This window comes from Mustela nigripes, chromosome 10, assembly GCF_022355385.1.
Source record: "Mustela nigripes isolate SB6536 chromosome 10, MUSNIG.SB6536, whole genome shotgun sequence".
NCBI classification, from domain to species: Eukaryota; Metazoa; Chordata; class Mammalia; order Carnivora; family Mustelidae; genus Mustela; species Mustela nigripes.
The window spans coordinates 1702865-1723189 of record NC_081566.1 but is presented as its reverse complement, the minus strand read 5'-3'; the positions used below and the strand labels follow the sequence as shown (position 1 = coordinate 1723189).

Below are 20325 nucleotides of genomic sequence, written 5' to 3'. Positions count from 1 at the left end.
TTCCCCAAGAAACTCCTGCACGTTCAGCCGAATTGCTCTTTTCAGACATTCTGTCTAACCCCATTCATACTTTGGTTATGGCCTTTTGGTTCCAGGTCTTTAATGTCAGTCTCCACGTGTCGCTGCCTCTTCACCAAGGTTGGAGACTTACTGTGAGCGAGACCCAAAGCTCATTCATCTTCAGATCTGCAGTACCTGCTGTGGTCACGTCACACGTGCCAAACACTTCTGCTTTACAGCCTAAGAACAAACATATTTTGGTGTTCTTAGGGTAAACTGCGTGGGCCCTATCTCACAGGATGTTGTAAAGATTAGATGAAGTAATATATGGTTACCTTGTACTTGTAGGCAGTTAACATATCTCACTGTATATACACGTAGGTTTAATTTAATCTGCTTGGATGTATAATACTGACTTTTTTTAATTTGGATATTTTGGACTTAGTACATTTGTGGGTCATTCTTTCTTCTAGGTTCGTTTCAAAAATTTAGCATCCAGACCATATTCTCTTCATGCCCATGGGCTTTCCTACGAAAAGTCATCAGAGGGAAAGACTTATGAAGATGACTCTCCTGAGTGGTTCAAGGAAGATAATGCTGTTCAGCCAAATAGCAGTTACACGTATGTATGGCACGCCACCACCCGATCCGGACCGGAGAGTCCCGGCTCTGCCTGCCGGGCCTGGGCTTACTACTCAGCAGTGAACCCGGTAGGTACATCCGTTGAAAGTTTTTGTCACTCGCCTCACCTTATAACCTGAGTCCACCAGATAGAAGGGTCAAGATGATTTCTCCTTAAATGTCTTGCTTTCCATGACGAATTTGTAAGGGTTCTGGTCAACAGTCTGTCGCAACTTGTCTTCAGAGGACCATGAGAGGGAAGCATGTGCTCCGTGGAGAGGAGAGAGGGGTATGGAAATGATTGAGCCCAGGCAGAGTGACTACTTTGCAGAGGAAGACATGTTTTTGCAATTTCCTTGTGCAAGTAATAGCTTTGTTTTGCTCTTTCTTTATGAAAGAGCAGCAAAGCCAAGATGCCTTCATCTTGGGTGGACTTGCTAGAGAGAAAGCGCAGACTTCGATTTCAGTTCCTATCCTGTCAGTTACTGGGGGGGCCTGGGAAAGATACTTGACCTCTCTCAACCTCAGTTTCTAAAGTTAAAAAATGAGGAAACAGTGGATAGCACACAATAGGCACTTGGTAATGTATATTTAATAAGTGAGCTTATTTTTAATTTATAGGAGTGCTATCTGAATTAAATAAGATACTACCAGCAAAATATTTGCTATAATAGTAGATGCTCAATAAATACTAATTATAATGGCATTGATACTGTCATTGATATTATCATTACTGCCATGCTGAGATCAAGGACGAATCAGAGGAAGGGACTATGAGTGCCACAGGATCCCATGATCAGAGATACCCAGGCTTACTGAGCTCTTCATTTATAAACTTCAAACTCAGAGCTCCTGAGGTTTCCTTTTCTACATAATCAGTGATTGTCAGAAGAGCAAAGGGAATCCTGAGAAAGAGAAAATCTGTGCATTTTCCTCCTACTGTCTTCCAGGAAAAAGACATCCATTCTGGCTTGATAGGTCCCCTTCTGATCTGTGAAAAAGGAGTCCTTGATAAGAGCAACACGCCCATGGATATGAGAGAATTCGTCTTACTTTTTATGATCTTTGATGAAAAGAAGAGCTGGTACTATGAAAAAAAGACTCAGTCCCCCAGGCCTTGGAGACTTGCATCTTCAGAAGTCAAAAACTCCCATGAGTTTCATGGTATTTTCCTCTGACTTTGATCCAGTCTCCGAGCTGAATCACACTGGGTGACTCTAGGTCTTCATAAGATTAGACAGGACGTGCTTCTGAGGAATCAGGAGCCTTGACCCGCACCAGGTCCTTAAACAGCTGTGGGCTGCTGTCCCCCGGCAGATGGCAGGCACATGGAGGAGCTAGAGAAGGTCTGAAAGCTAACATGGGAGCTTCTTTGAGAACATACCCAACCCACCCACCCACCAACCAAAAGCCAGTGTACACACACGTGCACACATGTACACACACTCACATACGTTTCACAGAGCAGAGAGCAGATGAAGCCCGAGAGCCCAAGACATTTACGCTGGGAAAGGGAACAGAGGAGCTCTCATAGGAATGAGAGAACAAACAGGGACCTTGGTCATCCGCATTCCCAGATTTGCCAGGAGCTCTCTCTGAATTTAGGAGGCCCCGGGGTGACGTGCTCTGTATCTCCTCACTCTCTTTCCTCCGACCCCTGGACTTCACTTCTCTGGCTCATGTTCGTCTTCCTGTTCCTGTAGCACAGGCAAACCCACCCTGTAAAGGTCAAGGAGACAGAGCAGGGCAAGTGTGAGGTGCGGGGTGGAGAGTGGTCAGCTCTGTAGGAGGCTGCTGGAGGCCGACAAGGGGAGGAGCTGGGGTCCCGTTTTAGCCTCTCCCCGATACCAGGGTACACAGGGGTCCTTACTGTACTATACTGTCCTTACTGTACTGGGCAGGCAGAGCGGTAGGAAGATGGGTCGTGAGGCGGGAGGCCTCAGACCTCTTCGGCAGCCTCTCTCCTGGCGCACTCGGATCACTAACCCCTTGTGACTCTCTCTCCTTTCAGCCATTAATGGGATGATCTACAACTTGCCTGGCCTGAGAATGTACGAGCAAGAGTGGGTGAGGTTACACCTGCTGAACATGGGCAGCTCCCAAGACATCCACGTGGTTCACTTTCACGGCCAGACCTTGCTGGAAAACGGCACGCGACAGCACCAGCGGGGGGTCTGGCCCCTGCTGCCTGGTAAAGACCCGCACGGGAAAGAGGGAAAGAGGTCCCTGGTGAAAAACGGCTAGAGGAGCTATCGCTGGCCCTCATTCCCTCCTGGGCATTACTTCCTGAGGGTCGGGGATGGTTTCTGGCATAGATCCTGGGCAGACACACACCCCCAGACTGCATACCGAGTGCGAAAAAGGCAGCTAACGTGTGTGCCCTTTGCAGCACCACACGGGCTAATCCCCCCTTAATAATGAAAAGGCTTCAACAAACCAGTCATCGCCAAGGATTCTTAGGTACGAGTGGGTTGTAGGTCTCCCTGTGTGTCATAGGAGTGGGTAGGGGTATGAGCGCCGCGGCCACTGATTCTGCAACGGTACTGAGCACAGTGGAAGTCTAGGAAGCTGGTTAAAATGCAAATGCCAAGGCAAAGATTTGCTTTTGGAGCTCTTGATCTGGTAGATCTTGGGATCTTCAGCAGATGCCAGACACTCTCCTTTTTTTAAGATTTTATTTATTTATTTGACAGAGAGAGACAGCGAGAGAGAGAACACAAGCAGGGGGAGTGGGAGAGGGAGAAGCAGGCTTCCCGGGGAGAGCGGGGAGCCCAATGCAGGGCTCGATCCCAGGACCCTGGACCACGACCTGAGCCGAAGGCAGACGCCCCACAATGGAGCCACCCAGGCGCCCTGAGCCTCCGCATTTTTAACAAACAGCCCATCTCCCGCAAATGCTCTGAGAAGCTGAGGGCAGTAGGTCCCTTGCCAGTACTTTGGGTGGGGAAGTTGCTGTGTGACTCAGCCTTAGAAGGGCACAGCGGTCCGAACAGGACTGGGTTGGTTTGGGAGAGGGGAAAGGGCGTTCTTGTTTGTTTCATTCAGGCCTGTGCTGCATTCATTAAGCTGTAAAGACCCACCCTATTAAAATCAGAGACAAGAGGGGATTAGGTGAAACTCATTCCTGACTTCACCAGATGTAGATCGCCAGATCAGTCCTCCTTTCGGAAACACTGAGAAGCTGGAATTGGCTGCCCTGTCCAAATCTTCATATCTAAATGGTCTGTACTGGACAGTGGAGGATGACCATCGGCTATTAATTCTCACTCACAATCTGGAAAATAGACATGAATTACAGTCAGCAGAATTCAAGTATGAACTAGCAAAGGGTAGCATTAAATATCAGAGTGGATAATCAGAGGTTTCAGACATTTCTTTCTTTCAGCGAATTTTCTGAAATAGTTCATGCGCCTCTCTATTCAACTATGTAAACTTAATAGAAGACTTGAAAACGTGGGAGAAGGATGCTTGATTTTAATTTTCTTATAAAAAAGGGAAAAACTAATGAAGTGAAGGGAGAGAAAGGAGACAGGGACAGTTTTCTTGAGGCCTAGTCATGAGTCGCTCCGGGTCATTTTCATCCTTAGGGCTCAGCTGTGCTGTGTATGACTTAGCTTCTAACTTTGTATGAGAGCTTCTTTCCTGTAAGGGGTGCTGGAGATTTTTTTAAGTCCTGGGGCAGTTGCTTTTACTAATGTGTGTGTCATTGTTTTGTTTTGTTTTTATCTGTTTGTTACACCTCTAGTCCTGCCTAAGAGAAAGGGGTCATTCTTAAATTCTTTTCTAAAGCCTCTTGTGATGCAGGGATTTTAGGATTCTTTGATAGCTGTCAACTAATATTGTTCATTAGGGGTGTGTAATATTGTCCTTCACTCTCTGTTTTAGGTTCATTTAAAACTCTTGAAATGAAGGCATCAAAAGCTGGCTGGTGGCTGCTGGACACAGAGGTTGGAGAAAACCAGAGAGCAGGGATGCAAACACCGTTTCTCATCATAGACAGAGGTACCGCCCAAGAACCACGTGATGCTTTTAGCAGGACGGTCCCTGCTGGAACATTCCTAACTTTTAGATTGAAAATAAGGAACTCTGAGACTCCTCATGACAGGGGCAATAATGCTTTTATTCTAACTGCTAACTGATGCATTCTGACCCATCGTCCGATGGCGCCGCAAGCATCAGTCTTCAAGGAAACTTAAACCCCGTGTTTCAGCCCAAAGGCATTCTTCTCAGTTGGGGAACGAATATAAAGTGGCTTCCTTCATGATGTGTGATTCATGGGAAATGAATGTAAGAAATTTTCCAGAGGAGGGAAAAGATACCAGGAATTCAGCAACAACTGGGATCGTCTCTAAACTTGGCGTTCCAGTATTTGAGAAATCATTTCCATCTGCCCATCTACCCAGCCAACCAGCCAGCCAGCATTTATTTAATATTTGCTGAGTACGTAATCCTCAAGCACTGTGTCAACATCCAGACATCGCAGTGGCTGGCATTTTCTTTTGTGACCAGGATATAAATAACTCTGTAACTTTCAGGTCAACTTTTGAGAACATAGACTTACAGGGGGTAATACTTAAGGTTGTAAAATGACTTACTTTAAGATATGAGCAGATGGAAATCTGTATAAAACTAGTTGAATTTTGGGGTCTCCATGGTTTTCCTCTAGGGTGTCACTCTGTTAAAGACTAGCACCAATCACTAGTCTTGCTAGTACTAGCACTAAATGTAACCAGACATGTTTAAGGCAGTGCCACAAAGCGAAGTGAAACTATCAAATGACTGACCCACCAGAGGTATGATCTCCTGCCATGGAGATTTCACACAGTTATATGTATTTTCTAAGCAAAAATTATTCATTGCTCTGTGTGTGTGTGTGTGTGTGTGTGTGTGTGTGTTTTGTCTGTTTTTTAGAATGTAAGATGCCGATGGGACTAAGCACTGGTATCATAGCTGATTCACAGATCAAGGCTTCTGAGCATTTGGGTAAGTGGTAGCATCATCATCTTTGGAAGCCATCTCCTACAATTGTGCAGTGTACAGCCTGAAAAACAACCCATGACAACCCCTACCTGTCGAATCTACGTGTCATTGCTCCTCCCTGGGCTTTGCTCATGAGGTGCTCATCTGGTAGAGGAAGGAGTGTATAATAGGCGCTAACATCCTCTCTAATGTATAAGGGCCCATAGAGTCTGTCTCAGGGAACACCAAGAGCTAGGGCTCCTCAGAATCTCTACCCAGGCAGCCCAACCTCTCGGCAGGGATTGAGCAAGGAGGGGATCCCTTACTCCTACGACCATGTTCCCATTTTCAAAACCCTCCCCATTCATCCCTTTCCAGGTTTGATCACAAACATAATATTCCAGCCAAATTCACAAGGTCTTATTGGCCCCATACTACTCTCCCCACTAGTAGGGTTCTTTGTTGTGCCAACCATTCAAGGACTTTGCTGACCACCCACTGGGTGTCAGGGTCTCCTTCTCAACTTCCTCACTCTGCCTCAAAACCCTTCCTAAGACCAAGAGGTCAGTTGGAAGGGATCAGGAGGCTCCCATAATCCCTCCCACGTCCTCCCCTTAGGCAAGCACTCTGGGCAGCAGCCACATCAACATAACTGAGAAAAGACAAACAGAACCTGTATGCAGGAGAGGGGGTGGGCGGTGGTTGACAGCTGACCAAGCAAGGACTGAAGCCAAGAAGATTTCACCATCGAGAACGAGCCTCGTAGCTGAGGCCTTGTGTCAACAGCCCAGTCTCCTAACTTCAGCAGAAGACCCTGCAGAGGTCTGGTCATCCAGTGGGACTAAATTTACTTGGGAAATGGCCAATTATATGCTTTTGGTTTGTCTGTTTGTTTTAATTCAGAATAATTTTTTTTTCTTTTTTGGATTTAGGTTATTGGGAACCCAGATTAGCAAGATTAAACAATGGTGGGTCATATAATGCTTGGATCACAGAGAAACCTTCACCAGAACTTGACGCTAAACCTTGGATCCAGGTATATCTTATTAACCTTATTAATATTTACAGCACCATACTAATAAAATGACAGTGGTTTAATAATTTCTCCTTGTTGTTCTTGCAACATTCTAGGTACTACCCTAAGTACTTTACATACTCAAAACGAACCCTATGAGGTTAGTGCTAGTCACAGCCTAGAGATCCTTTTTACAGATGAAGAAACTAAGGCAGAGCGGGCCTAATTAAGTGCCAAATGTCTAGTAAGTGGTTGAACTTGGATTCAAGCCCAGGTCCTCCATGCTCACATGTGGGTTGTTTCTGGCCATTTTATTAGCACTAAGACCTTGGGTGGTTAGTCCCAAAGAAAGCCGGCTGCACAGTGAATCACGGAAGCAGCGTGTGACTTGTTGACAAGGACAGTCCGTAATGGCTTTGCTGTGTGGCAGGTGGACATGCAGAGGGAAGTCGTACTCACGGGGATCCAGACTCAAGGGGCCAAGCAGTATCTGAAGTCCTACTACACCACGCAGTTCTCCGTGGCGTACAGCTCCGACCGCACGAACTGGCAGATCTTCAAGGGGAACAGCACCAGGAACGTGATGGTCTGTGCGCCCGTTTCTTTCCCACTCCCTAGACTCACCCTAGGCTCCCTAGGCTGCTTGTGACTATGCCTGTCTTCGTGTCTTTTTAAAAAATACCTTTCTGGGAGATAGAAATGCAAATGGTTTCCTTAGGCTTTAGGAAGGAAAGTGGTGTAGCCTGGGTCTGTCACCACAGAGTAAAGGATGAGCCTGACTTACGACACTTCAAAACTCCACCAAAAACTCACTTCTGGATCAAACTAGATACCCAGACCTCTCAGACAGGCAGACGGCGGACGGCAGAGTGGAACATCGGGTCTTGGCCCTTCGGGAGCTTAGGCTAAAAACGGGCTTTGAAGTTTTGTTTCTACTGACTTTTCCATCGTATTTTGTTCTTTGTCTCAGTGTACCTGAAAGGAAGCAGGTATCGGTGTCCACGCCAGTTCGGCTCTGGGCAGCGCGCTTGCCCTTCTGCTCCCCGCCCGAGGAGCGACAGGCCTGCCCCTCTTTCGGAAGCTCAGCCAGGATTATTCCCCCAAACCCCTGTGTACCAGCCCCAACTCCCCTTCCTCCCTAGTCCCCTTCCAAAGAGAGCTCTCTGAATGGAAGGGCTCGGTCTGCTCTCTGAATGGAAGGGCTCGGTCTGCCGTTACTACGCTGAGAACGCTGAATCTGTTTCATTTTTCCTGCAAATCAGTTACTATTTGACTAGTGTCTGTATTATCAGTAGGTATCTCTAGTAATACGTTACTTACAGTATCCCTTTGAGCAGATCATGAAAATCTCTAATTACAGCCCTTACTAATCTGTCTTGGAGAGAGGGACAGATTACAGTTACAGAATTCATTACTTCAAGACTTTTGCCCTTATATTCATGAGGAGTATTGGTGTGCAGTTCTCCTTTTTATAATGTATTTCTCTGGTTTTGATATCCGAGTAATACTGGCTTCATAAAATAATTTGGGGAGCATGTCTTGTTTTTAGGGAGAAATTTCTAGAATTGGTGTTAATTCTTGAAATATTTGTAGAATTCACCAGAAAAACAACGTGGGTCTAGAGATTTCTTTTCCAGGAATCTTTTTTTTAAATTTATTTTTTATTTTCAGGATAACAGTATTCATTATTTTTGCACCACACCCAGTGCTCCATGCAATCCGTGCCCTCTCCAATACCCACCACCTGGTTCCCCGAACCTCCCACCCCCCGCCCCTTCAAAACCCTCAGATTGTTTTTCAGAGTCCATAGTCTTTCATGGTTCACCTCCCCCTTCCAATTTCCCTCAACTCCCTTCTCCTCTCTAACTTCCCTTGTCCTCATGCTAATTGTCATGCTCCACAAATAGTGAAACCATATAATAATTGACTCTCTCTGCTTGACTTATTTCACTCAGCATAATCTCTTCCAGTCCCGTCCATGTTGCTACAAAAGTTGGGTATTCATCCTTTCTGATGGAGGCATAATACTCCATAGTATAGCTTTTAAATTATGAATACAATTTCTTTATTAGTTACCGGCCCTCCACATTATCTATTTCCTATTGGATAAGTTGAGATTGTATTTTTCTAATCGATCAATTTTCTCTAAGCTGTTGAATTTATGTGCATAGAGTCGGTGTTGTATTCACCTACGCTTTTGATGTCTGCAGGGTCTACAGCGATACTGATATTGGTGAATATGCCTCTCTTTTTGCTTTGTCATTCTTGCTAGATAATTGCCTCTTTTTTCATCTTTTCAAAGGACTGGCTCTGTTTCGTTGGTCTGTCTGTTATTGTTCTGGGTTTTAGTCTTGCTGTTCTTACCCTCTGTTTTAGCTGCTCCTTCTGACTGCTTTGGCCAGGAAAGGGGCTGGGGCCCACCTCACGCCTGCCAGGTGGGCTTCGAAGTCCAGGGTCGCCCCACAGGAGGACCACTCTTCGTTGCTGTTGGGTGGGAATGGGAGAGACTCCATGATACACAGCGGTGGGAGCCTTATTAGGAACTGGTGGGGGTGAAAGTCCTGAGTTCCTATTTGACCTTCTCTAATACAGTCCTGGTGAGGGTGCTGGGGTAACCCATTACGGTCTTACGAGCATAGAAGTCTAGGCTCCCCACTGGGTCTTTGCTGCTCTGGGTGGAGGAGGGGCCATGGTGTTTTCTCTGATGTTTATCTAGAAGTTGAGCAATTATTGTCTGAACGTTCTCCAGCTTGCTGGACTGCCCTTGCCTGGTCCTGTGGCTAGAGAAAAGAATCCTTCACCAGAGCTTTTTTTGTCTGTATCTGTTGGTGTTTCCTGGTTGCTGGTTTCTTCACTTCGCAGTCTGGGATATATGAAACAAAAGTGAAACCCAGGGAGCCCACTAACTACCATGTTGTTCTTTGGGTCCCGAGAACCCTAGCTGGTCTGCCTTCTTCTCTTCATCTTTCAGTGGCTTCTTGTGTTTTAGCTGCACTTAGCAGAAGGAACAAGACGAGGCACATTTACACCACCTTCCAGAAGTGAAAGTATCTCCAGTTTCTTAAGACCAAGTGATTTAATTCAGGCCACCTGAAAACTTAATATGACAATATTAAGTTAAACTGAAACTTTATTATAAAACCACTTCATAGAGAATTGTTCCATAACTAAGCTTTCCTCTTTTCCTCTAGTATTTTGATGGCAATTCAGATGCCTCTACGATAAAAGAGAATCGGTTTGACCCACCTATCGTGGCTAGATATATTAGGATCTCTCCAACAAGATTCTATAACAGACCGGCCCTTCGGTTGGAGCTGCTAGGCTGTGAGGTTAACGGTAAGATGCTAAGGTGCATTACTGTCTTGCTGCCTCTCAGAGAATCAAGCTTTAGTAGATACAGAGGAATGGATAGAATTAGTAGTTCTATTCAGTCACTGAGGTGCCTCAAAAAAATCTTGGTGAAACAGGTTCTGCTCAGGCAGACTCTCATTTACATCGTGACCTAGAGCAAGACTGGTTCTACCAGCCAGTGGGCTGGCACCATCTCCAAACAGTGCCAGCGTGGCACGGACACTGCCATGACCCTCCAAGGAGAGGCCGTCGCTTAGAATAACTGCCATTGGCCAATTTCAATAAGAACTAAGATTCAGACTAGCTCTGACTCTTCCAAAGTCCTACAGGTCACACTCAGACTTTAATGAAAGTCCTGAGCAACATTACTGGCCTGTGTTAGATGTTCAGTGAATGTTTTTGAGATCTAAACTACTTACCAATTCCTGAAACTTTTTTTTTAAAGATTTATTTATTCATGAGAGAGAGAGAGCGAGCACGCTGACGGGGAGGGGCAGAAGGAGAGGCGGCGAGAAAATCTCAAGCAGCCTCCCCGGGCGGCAGGGAGCCCAAGGCAGGGCTTGGTCTCACGATCCTGAGCTAAAATCAAGAGTTGGGTGCTTAAGTGACTGAACCACCCTGGCACCCCCAACTTCCTGAAACCTCGACTGAACTCTATACTCCGTTTGGTGCTCCCTGTAGGTACTCAAGTTTTTTCTGTGTAAGCTGCTGTTTTTCAGGGAATATAATGTGACCGGTAATATAAGTAAGTTGAAGTAATCATAAATGGCCATAATAAAATTCAACTAAATAGAACAAAGGTGCAATAGAGTCACTGTTTGTTTCTTTCTATATAGTATATGTTGTAAATGGTAGTTTGTTCAGATCAGAGAGTCAAACTAAAATATGACATTCAACTCAGTTGACCTATTCAAACATTTTTTTTAAAGATTTTATTTATTTATTTGAGAGAGAGAGACAGTGAGAGAGAGCATGAGCGAGGAGAAGGTCAGAGGGAGAAGCAGACTCCCCATGCATCTGGGAGCCCGATGCGGGACTCGATCCCGGGACCCCGGGATCATGACCTGAGCCGAAGGCCGTCGTCCAACCAACTGAGCCACCCAGGCGTCCCCGTTGACCTATTCAAAACATCTATTTTCTATTCAAGAAGCATGACTTAAAAAAAAACAAAAACAAAAACAAAAAAAAAACCTCTTCATTTTCTTGATATAATCAGAGTTAGCTGTAGGTTTTCTTTTTTTTAAGTCATTTTTCATTGAGAGAGATATCACTTCAAGAAAATGTCAGCATGATTTACCAACAAGAACAAAGCATCGCGGAGCTGACGGTGGTGACGGGTTGTCGGCTGGGCTCACTCACGAGCTGTGTTCTCACGTTCCCCGACCAGCTTTGAGGACTAACATGCAACCGCGCACCTCGGCAGATGTCTCGGTGCTGCGTCACATGAATCACCCTCCATGATTGAAAACAATCTACTGAGCATGACTTCAAAGGGTTCACTCTTCTTCTTTGTAGCTTTTTCTTTAGAAAGAGAAATAGGATATATTCTTATGTACATAGGTAGTGAAGGAGTATTTTCTACCTCAGAGAAAAGGCAGAAGTTTCCATGACTCTCCAAAGGAGGAAAATGGGTTTAAATATTCAGAACATGCGTCAGACTTCCTGGGCTCCAATTTAGTTTCTGAATCTTCTGGTAGTGTTGGTTACTTTTTCTTGCTATTCTTTGGTTTTCTCACTTAGTAATATACATAGAGCTTAAAAGCAGTATTTGGCCTTTGGGCAATAACATCATTGGTGACAATGGTTGTTTCTGTTGTGACTTGGTAGTGATATTTTTTCTTGTCCCCTCTGCAAGTGAGAAACACCATGCAGGGCAGAGTGGTGGTGCACAATTAATCTCATTACTTCTCTCTTGACAGGATGCTCCGCACCACTGGGTATGGAAGATGGAAAGATAGAAAACAAGCAAATCACAGCTTCCTCATTCAAAAAATCCTGGTGGGGAGATTACTGGGAACCCTTCCGTGCCCGTCTCAATGCCCAGGGTCGTGTGAACGCCTGGCAAGCCAAGGTAGAGGATGCCTGTGAACGGAGCTCCCTCAACCTTCCAGAAGGAAACACAGACCCTCACTACGGGAAACATGGGGTCCTGGGAAGTCAGAATATAATCTCGCGTTTCTGCCGGTTGTGATCCTAGGTCCGAGAATCTAGGATGTCCGCTGGTTTGATAGCTTAGCTCTGACTTTGGCTCAGAGACGTTATTTATCATGTCTGTGGTTCTTGATCTAGTTTTGATTTTTATCAAGTGTGGGCAAATTTCTTCCACAAAGGACCAGACCATAAATATTTTAGACATTGTGAGCCATACATTCTCAGTCATAACTACTCCTGCCCTTGTAGCAGGAAAACAGCTATAAACAGTACATAAATGAGCATGGCTGTGTTCCAATAAAACCTGATTTACAAAAACAGGCCAGGGACCAAATATGGCCCTTGGGCTAGAGTTGGCCAGCTCCTAACTGAGACAACTCATATTAGTGATAAATGATTTAGATTTGCAATACTTTTTTTCCCCACAATTTAGCAATATTTTTCATTTTCTTTTTTTCCTAATTTTTAAAAAAGATTTTATTTATTTATTTGACAGATAGAGAGTACAAGTAGGCAGAGCAGCAGGCAGAGGGAGAAGGAGAAGCAGACTCCCCACTGAGCAGGGAGCCTGATGCGGGGCTCCATCCCAGTATCCTGAGATTATGACCCAAGCTGAAGGCAGCCGCTTAACTGACTGAGCCACCTAGGCACCCCAATACTTTTCATTTTCATAGTAGTGTTATTTAAATTTTTTTTTGTTCCCATTTTTTGAGAACTTTGTGACATTCGTTTAGACAGTTGGAGGCATGGCAAAATGTTGCAAAACCAGGGTTATAGATCCGTGGCCTAAGTTTAATAAGCATCCTCCAGAGAGTTCTGTTGTCCAGATAATAACCCATTGGATAATTCCAGTGACTCAGTTTTAGGGTAACAGTTCATAGTTGACACATTTTTATTTCACTCTTCAACTGACTTAAAAAAATCACAATGGCATCAGAGCTCAGAATGATTCTACCAGTCAGCTTAACCCTTCCCTCTTTTCTACACTCCTCTGTCTCTTCCTTAAGACACCTGCGTTCCAGTTCCCTGGACTCTATAGAATTCCAGGTCCTATCCGTAGGTTAGGCTGCCAGCAACAGAAGGGAAGTTGTGGTAGGAATGGAGAAAATGGAAGAACTTGGACCCCCTACAGATAGTCTTGGGAACAGATATCTGTGTCTCAAAACTCATTTCTGGTCTGTCACAGTCTCATAGAATGTAAGAACAGCAAGGGGTTTGGTAAGCATCTGGTCCAGACTTTTCCTTTTAAGTTTAAACATGAAGGAGATTAAAGCATTTTAGCTTAGTTTGGTGGCAGAATCAGGAAGCCCATTCTCCCGATAAACAGATCAGTGGTCCTCCCACCATTGGAAACCACCCAAATACCTCATTTTGCAATTTTGTAGAGGGAGAAACAGAGACCTAAAGAAGTTAAAATAATAAAAGTAATAATGTGATACTATATTACATTTCTATAGTTATATAAATAAAATGTTAAATAAATAAAAAAAGTTAAGGAGAAAGGATATCATCCAATTTTTTTCCAGGTAACTTTGTCACCTTACCCTGTATTATAGCTTTTTGAAAAATTTTGCTCTGTATATAATTTGCTCTCGGTCTTCATGACATAATAATGGATTCAAAGATGAAATACTAGTTCTAATTTTTAAGGTCACCATTTTAAATCTGGAATTCTAAATCAGAACTGTTTCACTTAATCTCCTATTAGAATCCAGTGTCTTTATGAGGTCTCTTTAGGGAGGTTAAAAATCTCAGCTGGACCTAGGCAGGCACACATGCAAACGGAGGCACGCCCGCCTGTTTTATGTCTATGAAAGATCATTATGCCTCCCGATCTCTCTAGATCCCTAACTCTGTGTCACCAGGACAACCTGGACTGGATACAGACAGCCTGAAGATACACTAAGAAATCACCAAATGTCACTAGAGAGTGCTACAAAATTAACAAAAATTAATTAATGTAATAATTTTAATTCAACTAATCTGCTTTAAAAATACATGTAGTATATGAATTACACATATATCTGTGTATCAATATATACACGTACATACATGTACACATAAGTGATGTTAAAGAAATAGATCAATATTCGCTATTTCATGTAGGACTGACTGAGACTATGGGGCATGATTAATCTCCCAAGGGTGATGATTAATCTCCCAAGGGTGAAAATCGGTCAGTTAGTCCTTCTGACCCTCTTTCTCCAATATGTGTCAGCAAACATATGATTAAGCATTTCATCAGGCCAGAGACAGAACAGCTCCTGTACCATATCAGATTCTAGTCATGGCTTTATTAGGTCTCTCACGTATTACATTTGTTTGAAATATCAGAGAAGAAGAAACTGGATGACTCCTCCTAGCTGACAGAAGCAAGGGAAAGAAAAGTGGGACTTTTTTTAAATGAGGTTAAGTAGAGAGAGGAGAGAATCCTTTCCCAGATAACTCATCCGCAATATCATCACGGCATTTAAATAAATTTGATTAAGAGAATAATATTACAGATAATTTAGCAATCTAATTTTTTTTCTCAAGTAAGATTCATTTATTTATTCATTCAGCAAATATTCCTTGAACACCAACTCTGTGCCATGCATTGTGTTAAGTATCTGGAAACAAAACACAATAAATCCCAGCCTTCGAAGAGATATAAACAAGTAAACCATTATTGTACGATATATGAAATACACCACTAAAAGTTATATACGTCTGTGACAGCAAACAAGAAGGAACAGGGAAGTCCTCTAAGGGACAGAGAATCCTAAGGGATGAGATAGGAAAAGCTTTTGAATTCTGCACATTTCTGAGTATCTTGGTCTAAAAAGTGGGGGATTTAACATCGGCCTTGCTCATGTGTCCTCACCATCTTCACAGGCAAACAACCACCAACAGTGGTTACAAATTGATCTGCTCAAAATCAAGAAGATAACTGCAATTGTAACACAGGGCTGCAAGTCTCTGTCCTCCGAGATGTACGTGAAGAGCTACAGCATCCAGTACAGTGACCAGGGCATGGAATGGAAGCCTTACAGGCAGGGGTCCTCCATGGTGGCCAAGGTAACAAAGCGACAGCAAAGCAACTCACATCCCGCTCTGGCGAGAGACAGCCTTACCTTTGCAAAGAGCTCCTTGCTTTTGACAAATATGCACAGACATGCACCTCCCCTCTAAGAAGTCTGAACCCCAGTTCCGCAGGGAGCTGCTCTGAAGACAGATACTGCGCAGGCTAACTTTCTGCGGAGATGGAGCCCCTGCAAAATAGTGAGAATTTGAGGGGGACACAAACATGTCGTCCATAACGGGGGTCTGGGGGAACGTCCACTGTGAAATAGCATCATATTAGCTTATCTTGGGTCAGCTTGTTGTTCTTGACTGAGCAAATACCCATGGCCATAAAGCTTTCTGTGTCATATTATTAAAGCAGGAGACAATGAGGTTCCTAACCGATGAGGAACCCAATTTCCTGCAAGACGAACTACTCCATTACGCTCCTTAATCCCCAGCCATGTGTTTTCAAAATGCTACTAGGGAAAAATCAGGGAGATGAGCCTAATATTCCAGGAAGGGAAACCAGGCTGGAGCCAATAGGACAACACAGGAGAAGGGGTGACCTTTACCGAATGCTCATCATGGGCTCAGCACCTACCTCGGTGAATGCATTTGAACCTTCTCTCTTTAAACTCCTGGGCTGTTTGTCTGGTGGGTCGTTTGGTTTGGCTGGTTTTATGTGTCTTACCTGGATGTCTTTACAGCCCAGTAAGCATCAGTGTCATGAACAAAGAGTGGCCCAGCTGCTGCTCTGGGTAGATCTCAGGGAACTTGCCAGGACGCAAAAAGAAAAAAAGAAGTCATAAAACGCTGTTCAATTGAGGGTAGAAGACATTTGCCAAAAAGAATAAGTCAAAGCCCATGGTTGCATTTTATTTTCAATGTCAGTGACAACTAACCGTTATCTGTCACTCACTGTGCACTTGTCACATATTTATATACTTAAAAAACTCTTTGTAACGACTCCTGTGGGGTAAACTTTTATTATTTACCAGTGAGGACATGGAGAGTTGGAGAATATAAGAGACTGGCCCAAAGTCACACACAGCTACTGAGGCGCTAAGGGCAGAGATGGTTTCCCAGACACCTCACAGCAAGGTCAGATCTCTCTGTTTTTCTGACCCAGATCACTGGGAGGTGGAATCCCTAAAGAGGTCTGTTAGGCATGGGATTTCATAATCGGCCAAAGACCATCTCCAATGATGTTGTATGTGTAATGCCCTCAGCTTGAATGAAAATTGCAGAAGAAAAGAAAATGATCTGTAAGATTTTTATAACCACGATATCATTTTTAAAGACCTTCTCATATTTTGCTTTCAGATTTTTGAAGGAAACAATAATATCAAAGGACACGTGAAGAACTCTTTCAACCCACCCATTATGTCCAGGTTCATCCGCATCATTCCTAAAACATGGAATCAAAGTATTGCACTTCGCTTGGAGCTCTTTGGCTGTGATATTTACTAGAATTGAATATTCGAAGACATAGGAAGGACTTGTAAAGCTATCAAACCATTTAGAGCAGGCAATGTATTTTATAGCTTTTTAAACATTAATAATTTTCGGTATTTTCCCTTTTTTCTATTAGAGAATAAAATTTTATATATGAAACTTTCATAAGGTAAACTCCTTGCTACAATTCAGTGAGATGATAGCTGTTAATTCTTAATTGATCTGAATATAGATGGGAAAAATATCGAGAACCAACAAGCAAATGGCTTCTTTCACAATGATTAAAAATGCTATGTAAAGTAATATTTATGTAGTTAGCAATGCTTCATTATAGTTCTTTTAAAACCTACACACACTAATAAAAAAGATACTACTTTAAAAAAAAACCATTTTTAGACCTGGATAGTTTTCACTCCTACCTTTAAAAAACCAAACCAAACAAAACAAAAATCCCTATGATTTAAGAGTAAAGGAAATAAAGTTTTAAATGTTTCATTTTTCTTAACATGGAAAGAAAAAAAAAATCATACCATATGTAAGAATGAGTGCTTAAAGTACCCTGTCTTACCCAAACAATGATTTTTCTGACCCTCTATGAGTAAAGACGCAGTTGTCCCAACTTGTGAGTCTGGCCTGGTCTCCCTTGGAACTGAATCACCTATTGATGGTCAGAGTAAGGGGTCTTTAGACACGGAACACAACCAAAATAACCATGGGAGAAATGAGTGTGTAACCTTGGCTTCATTCTAGCTGGCACTACAATGGTTTACCTTTTCAAAACATGGGTTCGCCTAAGGGAAAGCTAAAACCTGCAAAACGGCCTTGGAGCCATTCACCCAAAGGCAACTGTTCCTGCTGGGACTGCCAAGTCTCTGAGGCTCCCTTCAGTCCCCTGAAGGTGACCCCAACCTCCTGCTCTCCCTTCCTTAATGACTTCCCCTTTCTGCACTCCCTTCCCTGGGAACTTGGCATCCAATGACACCATCGACGTTGAGAGACTGGGGAGCTTTCTGGCCTCCTGGAAGTCACATGGAACAGTCACTGGTGAGGTTATCTTTCTGTGGAACAAACCACCCCAGATCTTAATGCTTAAAGCAACAAGTTAATTCTCTCTCTCATGATTCTGTGGGTTGACTGGGCTCGGCTGAGTGGTTTTAAGGCTGACTTCATTTGCGTTCTCCAGTGAGGTTATAGTCAGATGCTCCTGTAGCCAGAGTCACCAGAAGGCTCCAGGAGATGTTGAAACAGCTGGTTCTCTGTCACTCTCCATGTGGTTTCAGTTCTTTTCCTCTTTACATGGCTTCCAAGTGGTCTATCCTTTGGATGTTTCCAACAGGGGAGCTGGACTTCTTGTAAAGTGAGTCAAGCTCTTCAAACAAGTGTTAACAATTTAGGGAGCAGAAACTGTGCCAGTCCTTTTAAATGCTAGGCCCAGAACTGGCACAGCCTCACTCTGAGGTATCCTACTGGTTAGCACAAGTCACAGGTGCATCCCAAGGAGTATAATTCATTGGGGACACCTTTAGACACGGTCAGTTACCTGTCGCCTCTGTGGGTGGGCTGAGTCCTGTGAAGGTGTATAGGAGCTTCAAACACCCACAGAACATCGGCTTCATTATTTTCTCCCACCTTTATTGAAATACATTTGACAAAATCATAATATACTTAAGTGTACAACTTGTTGATTTGACATACCTCTACGTTGTGAAAGGATTCCCATGATCAAGTTCATTAACATGTCATCACCTCACAGTTATTCTTCTTTCCGTTAAGGGTTCAACCAGGGCTTGATCTCCAAACCAGACCTGCACTGCTCCTGAAGCTGCAGATGAAGGTACTTCACAGCCATCAGCACGGCCCGTCCCTACCTATTTTCCCCCTTGCTCATGCTTACTCTCCTATCCCATCCAGCTGACCACCCCCGAGGGGCACGTTCAGGCACCCCTCGGGCTCCATGGGCAGTGTCCGGGATTCCGGGCTTCGTCTCACCACAGCTTGGTCCCCCAGCGCCACCAACATGGCCACCTCCTTTGGGCAGGCAGACAAAACCACCCCAGCCGCCACCACCAGCCCACCCTACATCCCAGCCGAGACCCATTTTGAGTTGATTTTTGCATATGGGGTAAGCTACCAGTCCAAGTTCATTCATTTGCGTAGAGATACTGAGTTTGGCCAACACCATTTACTAAAGAGACTATCCTCTTCCTACAGTGTTTTTCTGCACCTTTGTCAAAAATTAATTGGCCATGTATGGATGGGTTTATTTCTGGACTCTATTCTGTGCATTGATCTATGTCTGTGTTGTTGTTGTTTTATCTATGTCTGTTTTTATGCCAATATCCAAGCTTTAGATTACTGTAGTTTTGTAACGTAGCTTGAAATCAGTAAGTGTGGCGCCTCTGCTTTGTTCCTCTTTCCCTAGATTGCTTGGATATATGGGGCCTTTTGTGGATCCATATGAATTTTGGGATTTTTTTTCCTAGTTCCTTGAAAAATATTGGAACTTTGATAGTAATCGCACTGAATCTGTAGATCACTTTGGATTCTATGGACGTTTTAACAATACAAAATCTTATAATCCACAAGTAGGGAATGTTTATACATTTATCTGTGTCTTCAATTTCTTTTATCAATGTTTTATAGTTTTTAGTGTACAGATACTTAATCTCCTTGGTTAAATTTATTCCTAGGTATTTTGATACTATTGTGAATGGGATTCTTTTCTTAATTTTTCTTTCCAATAGTTCATTGTTAGTATATAAAAATGCAACTGATTTTTGTATATTGATTTTATAGCCTGCAACTTGACTGAATTTATTAGTTCTAACTGTAATATATATAACACTGTAAGAATAGTGTAATCTTTAGGGTTCTCTGTATAACATCATGTCATCTGCAAATAGAAACAATTTTACTTCCTCTTTTCTGATTTGGGTTCTTTATTTCTTTTTCTTGCCTAATTGCCCTGACCTGGACTACCAGTGCTATTTTAAATGAAAGAGGGAAGAGTGGGCAGGCCAGGTCTTGCTCCTCAACTTGTTCCTCTGGATATGTTTAGCTGTGAGTTTGCCATATACGGTCTTTTTATGTTGAGGTATAGTTCTTCTATATCAACTTATTGAGAAATTTTACTGTGAAAAGATGATGAATTTTATTAAATGTTTTGATTATGTTGATTGAAATGATACTACAATATAGATTCTTCATTTTGTTAATGTGGTATATCACATTTATTGAATGCATGCATTGAAATACCTTTGCATCTCAAGGATAAATCCCACTTAATCGTGGTGTTTGATCCTTAATACTGTATCAAGTTCAGCTTGCTTATATTTTGTTAAGGATTTTTGTATCTATATTCATCAGCAATATTAGGTTGTAATTTTCTTTTTGGGCATATCTTTTTCTGGCTTTCAGACGAAGGCTCATACTCTGGCTTTGGTAGGGGCTCATAAAACGAGTATGGGAGTATCATCCTGTTTAATTTTTTGTGGGAGTCTGCAAAGGATTGGTATTAATTCTTCCTTAAATGTTTGGCAGAATTCACCCATGAAGCTATCTGGTCCCAGGTTTCCTTTCATTGCGAAGCTTTTGATTACTGCTTCAATTTCATCACTCATTATTGTTCTGCTCAGATTTTCTGTTTCTTCGTGATTCATTCTTGGTTGGTTATATGTTCCCAGGAATTTGTTAATTTCTCCTTGGTTATCCTAGAAGAAATCTGTTGG

The 20325-nt window shown here is 43.2% G+C and overlaps 1 protein-coding gene across 1 annotated transcript in view; it reads left to right on the top strand.

The window, feature by feature from the left end:
* F5 (coagulation factor V) overlaps positions 1 to 19516 on the top strand; it is a 68949-nt gene extending 49433 nt beyond the window's left edge. The window contains exons 15-25 of the mRNA XM_059412408.1: positions 474 to 710; positions 1572 to 1785; positions 2633 to 2812; positions 4507 to 4623; positions 5533 to 5604; positions 6513 to 6616; positions 7026 to 7181; positions 9787 to 9931; positions 11866 to 12017; positions 14972 to 15154; positions 16466 to 19516. Coding sequence (XP_059268391.1) covers positions 474 to 710; positions 1572 to 1785; positions 2633 to 2812; positions 4507 to 4623; positions 5533 to 5604; positions 6513 to 6616; positions 7026 to 7181; positions 9787 to 9931; positions 11866 to 12017; positions 14972 to 15154; positions 16466 to 16612 — 1707 coding nt within the window. The 3' untranslated portion in view covers positions 16613 to 19516. The remainder of the gene's footprint in view (positions 1 to 473; positions 711 to 1571; positions 1786 to 2632; positions 2813 to 4506; positions 4624 to 5532; positions 5605 to 6512; positions 6617 to 7025; positions 7182 to 9786; positions 9932 to 11865; positions 12018 to 14971; positions 15155 to 16465) is intronic.
* The last annotated feature ends 809 nt before the right edge of the window (positions 19517 to 20325 follow it).